We start from the raw sequence: 10,563 nt of genomic DNA, 5'->3' as shown, positions 1-10,563 counted from the left end.
GTATAAGACCTTTCTTGTAGAGGACGACGAGATCTACAATTTCTGTATAAAAGTTTCTCGCTAGCGTCAATAGTTTACGACTAATTTGCAAAAAACTGTTTTTTCGTTTTTCGTCAATAACTCGTAAACTATTAATGCTAGCGACAAACTTTTATACAGAAATTGTAGATCTCGTCGTCCTCTACAAGAAAGGTCGTATACATTTTTCCCGTATGACCAACGGTTTAGGAGTAATTAAGGAAAAACGAAATTTTTTACCAAAAGTTCGCTGTTTCGACGCTGGGATGATCAGATTTTGTCAACATCAGTAAAATGCCAAATAATCATACGTAACTCGTTAAATATCGAAGTTAGAAGGAAAACAACTTTCCTTTGAAGCATTTTTCGCCATTTTGAAAAAACAAAATTTTTTCGTCAGCGTCAATACTTAATTGGATATTTCCTTTTATAGTTTTTAGCACGTAGCTATTTATTATTAGCATTGTTCTTTTCTAAGGTACATAAACTTTTGGGATTGACTGTACAGCCAATACATCCTTAAGAATCGACGTATTATGCTAGGATTTACGCAACGCCCTCGAGAATCGCCAGTTGTACTCGTGTACCTAAGCAACGGTTTAGGTTTTGCTCGATGCTAAATCGGAATCAAAGAAATCTGTCGACGATTCGACAGGTTTCCGCCAAATTCCCTGTTTAAATCCGATATCGCGGAACGGATCGACGGTGCACGTGGCACCAAACCTACCGACGTTCCAAGAAAAGTAGAGAACGCGCGGCGACGACGCGCTCTTATGATTTACGCCAAAGACGTTTATCAGACCGTGGAAAACAATTATCCTGACAACTAACAGACTGCTGGGCATCCATAAATCGTCAGGCACTATGTGCATGCGTTAAGCGCGTGGTAAAAGTGTTTTTCTCGTTCCCGAGCTTATTTTTTCTATATTATTCTCTGGTACGAGAACGTCGGTTCTCATAGGTGCAATAAAATCTATTTATAAGCCGAAGCTCCAGGGATGTTCGAAAAGACATCCGCTATATTTAATGCATATCGAAGAAACCGCGAGGAGGCTGCGAGTATTTTCGTTTGTCAGCCACCGGAATCTTGCCACGGTTTTTTCGTGATAAGATCGCGTGAAAATAAAATGGGCCGGCGACGAAGTAACCGGACCAATTGAATCACAGATGAAGTTGTATTTTACAGCGGGAATTGGTTTTGGCTTACTGTGCAGTTGGCGGCGATCAGAGCGTTTGCACGCGAAACGGGAAATTCTGCGGGCAACGCGGACGTTCGAAAAGCTAAATAATTGATGGATCGCCGCTTACACGGTGAAACGATCGATACCGCCGGGAAACGTAACAGGTGTTCCACGGGCAAAATCGATCACTGTCTTCTTAAGTAACTCGAGAACCAACGTTGTACTTCTGCATTTTTCTTCACGCTTGCTTTTCGTAACATGTTGCTCGATTCTTCTTTCAATGGTACGCGATAATTATAGACAGGATTCTGGTGATATTTTTAGAATCACGGTTTGGGAGCGAGTCGATTTACGTATGAATTAAATGCCCAGAACGCGTATCGTCGGTAATTGATCAATTTCCTGTGAGACGATCGAATCCAATTAATCTCCGACTGCTAATAGCGGCAGGGAATCCGATTCATCATCGTTGAACATATTTCGGAACTGATCAACAGTGAAATTAAGTTGTTATACACGTGTACTTGCTCGGAATTCGACGAAGGTAATGCCAGCCAACTGGAATTCCTTATCATGTCTTCTATCATATCTGATCATATCATTTATCATATCTATTATAACTTTCTTACGACTTGGTCGATTTTCGGAATGATATCGGTTCTAAATTTAAACACTCGCGTTACGTGTCTGGAACGTATCTATTTTTCCGAATTTCCTCTAAATTCGGAAACGACTACCATATGCTATTTACTTTATTCTTAACCCGTGACGCTGTGCGAGCTTCGACGAGTAAGTACATCTAAAAATACATTAAAAGAACGGTCGCGATATAAAGCGAGTTTCAATGATCATAAATAATACAAGAAACTGCGCCCGACCACCGATTTGTCTTCTATTAAACGAACTGAATAAAGTATGGGTTATTTGCGGAGCGTTCGCCATTTTTCAGGGAGCACCACCGAGCAACATCCGATCCATCTATTTCGAGGTGTTATGGAAAATCGAGGGAAGGTCAACGCAGAATTTAAAACGAACCCGCGACGCGCGAGACTTGGCGCTCTCGCCATCTGCCCGATGAACGTAAGACCGTACCTCCTGTTGCGAGTCGATAAAAAATTCGAATCTGCATTCCGTAGATTTGCATACGCTATTAAATAGAAGCTTTATATAAAATGTACGTACCGACTGCGATGGAAGCGGAGACGTTCGATTATCGTAAGATCTATAAGTGGTCCGGGCACCGTTCAATGATCCATAACCAGGAGTCGCGTTGCTACCAACGTGATTACCTTCGGACGACACCGTGTTCTGTAGATCTGCCAGCAGCGCATCTGAAAACAATGATTAAAAACGTGAGCTACGTTAGCAAATACTTAATTACGTGCGTAAGAATTCGTTTCTATTTTCGCGACTTCAAGTTTTGATCGCTTTAACTGCGTTATGATCGTCTCTGTAATTCCTGCCTGTCGCGTCTATACTTAATCGAACAAAAACAATTTGGCTGAAAAACGCGGACGACCCGTTTTTCTGACGACTCGTAATAAAAATCTACCGAGAAACGAGCGATGACGTGAGCGTTTCAGCTAGCTTCGAGATAAGCGTATAAGAAGCGATCCTCGGACGATGAGAAAAGAATCGATCATTTACCGAGACTGAGAAGGTTCGTCTCCGTTTTCTCGGTGTTATAAGCCTCGTAGATATTATCGGCTCCAGTCTGCGACTCACATCCTGCTTCCATCGCGAAGACAAACCACGACACACCCACTTCTTCCGAGAACGTCGAACTTTGCCACGAATTTCCGGTTGAATCAGAGGCGACGCGATGCTTACGCGGATCGAATCGACCGGCAATAACGAAACGCCGCCAATATTTGCCGAGTCCGCGGGATTCCTCGCGATAAAATTTCTTTCTTGGGATGTGACACGCGTGCGTTTGTTTTCGCGACAATGGCGTCACGTGTTTACCGGTAGGTCGACGGAATTTGTACACGCGGCCGTGCGACGGTCGACGAAACGGTACTGATTGTCAATCAAGCTCTCTGTAAACCGTGCCGGCTTCGGAGCCGGAGGACAGGAGCCTGGAGGAGGCAAACCGGCTATGGAGAAGGAGAATGAACGGAAGACGTGGAGGGAGCGTTCCTGCGACAAGGGAAACAGAAGCTGCTGGTACATCTCGCAGTCGCTTTAAGTAAAACGCGGAGACCGAAGTAGGAATCTAAATGCAGAATATAAAAAATTCATACGCGACAGTAAATCGTGACAGTGTAATGATCGTTTTGACAATAACAGTCATAAAAAGACTATCGCACTGTCACGATCGCGACAGGAGATTCGCTGATTCGCACGACAGTCACGACAGCGAAAATCGTAACGATTGTTGTTGCGTGAAAATGTATATCCTTGACCACGTTATTTCGTATGGAGATACTGTTTTTGAAATTATAGAACATGGCCGCTTGTACGAGATTCACTGTTGGCAGGGAGCCTGCCAACGTGCTTTCCTGTGTCTATTTTGCACTTCTGAATCACGCAGTCCATTTGGACATTAATATTGCGCGATGTGCGTAACTCAGTCCTGTCATAACTCTCTGTGAAATTAGACAGAGCGTTAACGACCCTGTGTAATAAATTCTACGAAAGAGTCGTATATAATGTTGAAAATGAGAATGGACTCTCTCCTACTTACGTTCAAACGTGTGAACGAGGTAGATAGGTGATAAGAAATCGATGAGCCGAGTTATGCAGTGCTCATTGTCATTAACGCTTATGCCCATTGGCTTACTTACTTATGTATCGTTCCCAGCGTGCGTGTTTTTGAATGGTTGCCAAACGAGCCGGTGTGATCGGCGATACAGGTCTCATAACGTCGGTCATATCGCTGTATTTTAAACGAGCAACGTAAGATTTAACCGTGGATCAATAAAGTACGTGGAAAATGAAGCCGCGAAGTTCCGCGAACTCTCAGATGAACCTAACTGAATCTAACGATCGCTGGGTACTGATCTTTATTCAGAAGAAACAACAATGATCGCGAGCCGCGTTATGCACAAGGAAAATGTTAAAAATAAATTCCCTCGGTTGCCAATTATGCTTATTTCTAGCTAACGTTGTAGATTCAAGATGACATCTCTCGAGTGTGCGAATAAACAATTGTCTTTGATGACATAACGATGACAGCGCTTCGAGATGCCAAACGAAATCGTGTCGCGTACTACGAGTCTAGGATAAAGATGCATGATACAACAATGAACAGGATCTTTTCCGTACCACTTCAATTATCGTCACGTGCAACTTGATCAGTGTTTGACGATGATCTCGATCGCGGATTATCGATACAAGCCTCGGGATACGTAAGTACGTGCGCCGAGATCGGACGAAGGACTGACAGCACGTGTTTCTCAGGCTGCATCCGCAGAATCTGTGTTACGTGAATTCATCCTCCTCCTTCCTTTGTCCCCGTCGTCTCTCGCTCCCTCGTTCTTCAACCTTGCTACGAAATTCCCCATCTCCGTCGCGCACCTTCGTTTACGCGTAACGCTCATAGGCGAGCGGTTTTCACCTAGATTCGTCGCGACAAACTTTCCAAAAATAACTCCGTCCACCTTCCCACGATTTTCTACCGCGGTTTCTAACTTTTCCGAGCCCAGAGTTCGATCGATCTTTCCCTTCAATCTTTTGATCCACGCAAACGTTGAACCCGGCCAAAAAGTTATGCGCGGCGATCATAAGCGTAGGAAGTCAAATTACGCGCTGGCGTGTGCTCGATATGGACGTGTAAGTGTCCAGATCGAATCAAGGTTCGATCAAGGAAGAGTTGCCTACGCATACGCGTAGATCATTATATGATCTTTGACGGAGCGGTATGCGCGGTAAATAAGCACGATTTCCTGCATCTCTAAAACGAGAATTTACAGTTGCGTTGCAATTGAAAACCCGCATCACTACTTATTTAGATAACAACCATCGCTTCGTAGAAAATATTTCCGAAGACCAATCGCGTCGCTTCCTTACTTTCCAGAGGCATGCAACCATTAATTAAAGTCGTATATCTCCCCCGTGACGATATCTTCTACTGATAGATTAATTCGATTCTAGTATCACAAAACATATAATGCCTATAAATAAATAACTTGGAAACAGCATTTTCAATTGAAACTTATTTCGACGCAGATATCGACTGTCTCACAGATCTGCATAAAAGGATTCCCGATAAATAATGACTTCAATAATTATTTCAGAAAGTTTAGTGTCAAGGCGACCCACATTGTAGGTGAAAGGTATTCCAAAAAAATGATGCGGACTGTTGCTTCATGAGTCATCCTTTCGGACGGAATCGAGTGTGCATTTTAAAAATAATTTCGTAATTACTCTACTAATGAAATCGAAGCCTGCCAGCTATTCAATCGGCCAGCTACTTACTGCGTTAACCTTTGAAAATATGCCAGTAACACGTTTCCGCGAATCGCGGTTCAAGACCGTTGTTCGATGACAAACTAACCTGTCCCAATCTACTCACCCTATCCCTAATATTCCTCTTCCTAAAGTTTCAACTTAAGACCTGTTCTATTTAACATATAAAAATCGGGAATTGCTGAATTCTGTAGTTACACGTGTCTCGAATTTACAATTAGACCGATTAATTTATTCATGTGAAAACGTTTCTAAACTGGGAGAAAAATGACTCCATCCCGAGCAATTGAGCTCAATTTAAAAGTCCGCATTATGTTATCACACAGGGTCGCGTGAACGAGAGACGACGAGAATAGAGATAGCAGATCGATGCAATACTAAATTGTCACGACTCTAAACGTTGGCTGGGGGAAAGAATATCGAAAACAATTTCTAATTCATACATCTGATCGATATTCCAATTACGTATGCAAAGCGGTCGCATGAATCGCGGCATGCATTCGCGATTATCAGAGACAATTTTCTGATTTCCGTTGCGTACGAAACTATTTATAAGTTTGACGAAGAAAATGATTGAGAGATCAAAAAGAAAACGTGGACTCACATCCAGGTGGTGAACCGTTTTTTATGGTAATTTTGTAGGGTCGATAGAGAGCGGTCGATTCTATTTTTCCATACATCGTCCGGTCCATTGCCATTTCTTATACGCCTTTTCACGAACAGTTGGTGGAACACGATCGGTGGACTTCGAATCACATCGAATTACACGGCTTATTTAATCGTATACAAATATGTATATGCACTATTATGTAGCACTTTTATCGCAGCAATGCTTCTCTTTACTATATCGCGAGCGAGACTGCTGTGTGTAGACGATAGATTAGTAGTGGGGACGATGCACACACCAAGCGGCCACTTGTTGAATACCGCTCGTGAATTTTGCACGAAGTCCGCGATTATTATACACTCGATTCACAAAAGGCGATGAATAAAAACGATGTGAATGAATGCTCGCAGTGGAGCGATTCCGCACACTATTTAAATGTACACCGTGAAACGAGCACGATTTACTACCGACTTTATGTGAAAAATCTATAATTAATTTGAACAGAAGTTGTTGCAGTTCGTTGACGTACGGAACAATAGCCGGAGTATCGGCTGTCTGTGGATGCACCGAATTTGACCAAGGGAAAACGAGAAGTTGAAACGTGCAAGTGTATTTCAGGCTCGCCCGCACTCACGGCACAGCATCCCGTCTTGTCCCCCCGGCGGCGGCAATAACAAGAGGACAACGCCGTCGTGAAATCCACTAAAAATACGTAGGATCGTTGGCACGACAGCCAGGAACGAGTTCGCGATATTACACGGATCTTCGTGAGTCTCTTCCGGCAGAATCTACCACGTGCGGTCACGCGTGTTTTCGTATTTTCAAAATTCGTTCCTTTCCACTGGATAAAATTGTTCTGCAACTCTAGAGAACTATTACTGCAGTAATCTTATCACATAATCGATTAAGTCGATGATATGAACTAACGATAGTCGTGATTATAAGTTTAATACGATGATCAGTGGCGGAGATGTAAACGACGTATTCAACATAGAAATTTTCAATTAAAGACTGCTGGGAGCAAACATGAGGTAGATTTAACGGTGACGCAACGAACCATTACCATGAAAATGAAAATGATAAGTTACGTGTGTACATAATTTGCACTTCTCCCGTTCCTCACGTTGCAACACGCTGCCCATATTTAGTAATTAAATCGTGTATAAACCAATCGACTCTTAACTGATTATTCTGTTCGCAATTCAGCAAAAATTGTAAGAAAAGTGTCTGATGAACTACCTAAAGTAACATGAATCTCTGTGCACCTCACAGGTTCTATTGATATAACTTGGATACATAACAACAAATTCTATTTCCTCCTCGGTAAATGAAAGACTGATTATGTATGAAAATGTATGCATTATCTAGAAGCAAATGCATACCGTCGATGTATCGATACATTTAGAATCAATGGAAATCCAGAGAATATGACATACCAATTCTTTGTACCTTTCTATTTCGAAAAGCACAAGAAATAAAATGAAAGTTTTACAAAATGATTAAAAATATTAATAGTGCGATTAAACAGCGGCACGTTAAGAATATTTCAAACGATATATAAAGTTTTGACAGACAGATAAATATGAGTTTGAGGTTACTTAAGGATTTACGTATTTTAAACTCGATCTGCTTACCTAAATCATCCATCTTCATAAAAATCGATCCTGTAAACGTTGTTCCACAAATCAAACACAATTTTTACTAATTTCACAGAAAAACTATGACACCACACGCGAACGCGAGCACAGTTGATTCAGTTCTCCCTCTTAGGCAAAGCAAACATCAAATATGGAGAACCCGGCCCTCGGTTCATAGCTGTCTTTATATGGTTTATTAAACTCGCGTCGAACCAATACCTTTTTTCTATAATTATACTGCTTGTAATATAATTTCGAGGAAATAAATTAAAACCTTTATTTTATCGTATTTTTCTTGTTACATCTTATAAATACATAAGAATAATAAAAGATTGATGGTTTCATTAAGTAAAAATTATTTACATAATTTAGTCTAATACCCATGTCACTACCAAGAAGAAAAATCACCAAATGAGCTAGCCATAAGTTTTTTCTTTTTAATCACAGGTCCTCCACTCGATTCTTCCTTTGCCACCCTAAAAATAGAATAATTAATATTATTCTGCGAATTTACGACCATCTAACATAGTACAACGCGATTTATTATTTACTTCTCTTCTTTGTCAGGTTTTATATATTTCCCTATGCCCGATCGATATACTCTCAATACGTCGTCCTTTTCATTTTTATTGTCCAATTTACTTTTGGCAGCTTCTTGAGCTAATCGCTCGATCTCGGCCGCGCGTTCAGCAGTTAACTGTTCATCTGCTTCTTGAAACGGATCGACGAACACCTGTGCTCTTTGTATTATTATATCTTCTATCGGTCTATCTTTGTTATCTACTTCGACTTTCTCAATAGCGTTCAATGTCTCCAAGCCACCGACTATTTTACCGAAGACAGTGTGCTTGCGATCTAAATGCCTGCACGATCGAAACGTGATGAAACTGAAATGAAATAAAGCGTCAGTCTCTGTGAGATCGACGGTCAACGAAAACGTATCACAAAATATGCACGTACAATTGCGATCCGTTCGTATTCGGTCCAGAATTGGCCATTGATAAAATCCCTCGTCCTTGATGAACTAAATTCGGCTTGAATTCATCCTCGAACGTTTTACCCCAAATGGATTTACCACCGTTACCAGTATTCGTTGGATCGCCTCCTTGTATCTGAATAAACCAATACAAGTATTTCTCTACGTTCAAAACTCGTAGTTTAAATAAAAGATACCTACCATGAAATTTCGTATCGATCTGTGGAATTTCGTGCCATCGTAATAACCATCGTGACAGTGTTTTATAAAGTTCTCGCACGTCTTCGCGACGAGATCGCAATGAAGTTCTAGATTCAGAGAACCAAAATTTGTAACTAATCTCACATATCCTGGAAACATATAAGAGAGAGCAGATGAATAAAATGCCTATGCGAGGATTTTGTATAGATTACCTTTCTTTTTAACTCTCTCGTATCTGACCAAATCTTCTGCGATGACTGCTGCTTGATGCGTAGTTTCTGTCGGCATTACAGTCGACGTAAATCCGGCAGCAACTGCGCCAGTGGAATAGTGTGCCTGCCCGTAAAAGCCCTTATCTTAATTGCCATATTTTCATAAGACAAAAGTATATGACATTAATATACAAACAGCATTAAATTTATCTGCTTTCGGCTTGGAAGCTTCCTGTTTCGATTCTGCTTGCTTGTAATCCCTGTCTAATTCGGCTAATATTTCTTTAGTCTCCATAGACACCGTCTTCAACCTCGCATTTGGATTATTACGTTCCTTTATAGTTTCTGTAAAAAAAGACAATGATCAGAACAGATGAAAAATAATTGCTCTATATAGGTTCGTTACCTTCGTCTTCGACTTTTATATTGTTTTTTATATGATGAAACGTGGATAAATTGAATTTCGTTGCATTGCTTGGATCTTGTATTGTGATAATGTCTTTCCTCGTAAATGGTTGGTCATTTATCAAATCCTTCCAGTTACGTGTTTTTATATTCAACTGTTCCACTGCCTGAGGAAACATGTGACGTGAATTATAGTAAATAACATGAATAGTATTTTTATCAGTACCTCGTATGAAAATACATTTCCAGTCGTTTTGATAGCAACAATATGAGAATGTTTCGTAAATAATTTAAATAGAACTGGACAATGGTACTGATCTTCTACATTCTTAAAAAAGTTCAGTTTTATTAAAGATTTTGGGTCCAGTGGTTTCCCACTAATGGGATTATGTTTAAATCTTTTTATATATTCTAATATTGCTTCCAGTTCGAAGACATTTCCTTGGGAGTCACAGTAAGGATGTTGGAAGGGTTGCAAAGTTAAACAGCAATGATCATAAGGCAAACGACGAAATGTTGTGTCTTCAGAGTTTGCTTCTGAAGTTCCAGATCTTTTCCCACCGTATAATGTTGTCCATTCGGTGTACGTTAAATACCTGAAAATAAATGTAAATGATGAATTAAAACCTAGTCCATGAGCAAAACATTGTTTATCGTCGTAACCCAACTAAGATTCTGATGACTCTTACATTTTGTCCTTTTGATGCTGTCTTTTACCCATTTTGATCTGCTATTATTCAATCTTCTTTCACAAAGAATTATAATAATTACAGCAATAAATAATACTTTTCAAATCAACACAGATTCCACGCAATAAGACAAAATAATACTGTACTATACATTTATTGGGCACACGGAATATATGTAAGAGCATTAAGGTCGATCTACATGAGTTTCGTTCAAATCGGAGAAGTCC

At 40.5% G+C, this 10,563-nt stretch overlaps 2 protein-coding genes across 8 annotated transcripts in view; both read right to left on the bottom strand.

Moving 5' to 3' along the window:
• Pax (paxillin) overlaps positions 1–7,968 on the bottom strand; it is a 15,168-nt gene extending 7,200 nt beyond the window's left edge. Inside the window, exons 1-3 of one of the 7 annotated variants that reach the window (XM_018024135.2) lie at positions 6,214–6,296; positions 3,986–4,077; positions 2,382–2,530 (exon numbers count right to left, since the gene is read on the bottom strand). In XM_018024135.2, the coding sequence (XP_017879624.1) occupies positions 2,382–2,530; positions 3,986–4,073 (237 nt within the window). In that variant the 5' untranslated portion in view covers positions 4,074–4,077; positions 6,214–6,296. Of the gene's footprint in view, positions 1–2,381; positions 2,531–2,846; positions 3,276–3,985; positions 4,078–4,466; positions 4,576–6,213; positions 6,865–7,850 lie in introns of those variants that run through there. The other 6 variants (XM_018024133.2, XM_018024136.2, XM_018024132.2 and 3 more) reach the window with 6 other exon arrangements.
• A 180-nt stretch (positions 7,969–8,148) lies between these two features.
• On the bottom strand, positions 8,149–10,562 carry LOC108624674 (RING-type E3 ubiquitin-protein ligase PPIL2). Its single transcript, XM_018024129.2, has 9 exons — positions 10,337–10,562; positions 9,874–10,243; positions 9,649–9,814; positions 9,439–9,587; positions 9,243–9,366; positions 9,031–9,179; positions 8,814–8,965; positions 8,405–8,740; positions 8,149–8,329 (listed from the first exon to the last, which is right to left on the bottom strand). The coding sequence occupies exons 1-9, from the start codon at positions 10,366–10,368 to the stop codon at positions 8,242–8,244; spliced, it is 1,566 nt and encodes a 521-aa protein (XP_017879618.1). The 5' UTR covers positions 10,369–10,562; the 3' UTR covers positions 8,149–8,241.
• Between the last annotated feature and the right edge of the window lies 1 nt (position 10,563).

The sequence above is a fragment of the Ceratina calcarata genome, unplaced genomic scaffold (genome assembly GCF_001652005.2).
Source record: "Ceratina calcarata isolate Rehan_Ccalc_2016 unplaced genomic scaffold, ASM165200v1 scaffold321.2, whole genome shotgun sequence".
Taxonomy (NCBI): domain Eukaryota; kingdom Metazoa; phylum Arthropoda; class Insecta; order Hymenoptera; family Apidae; genus Ceratina; species Ceratina calcarata.
This window is presented reverse-complemented; position numbering and strand designations above follow the sequence as displayed.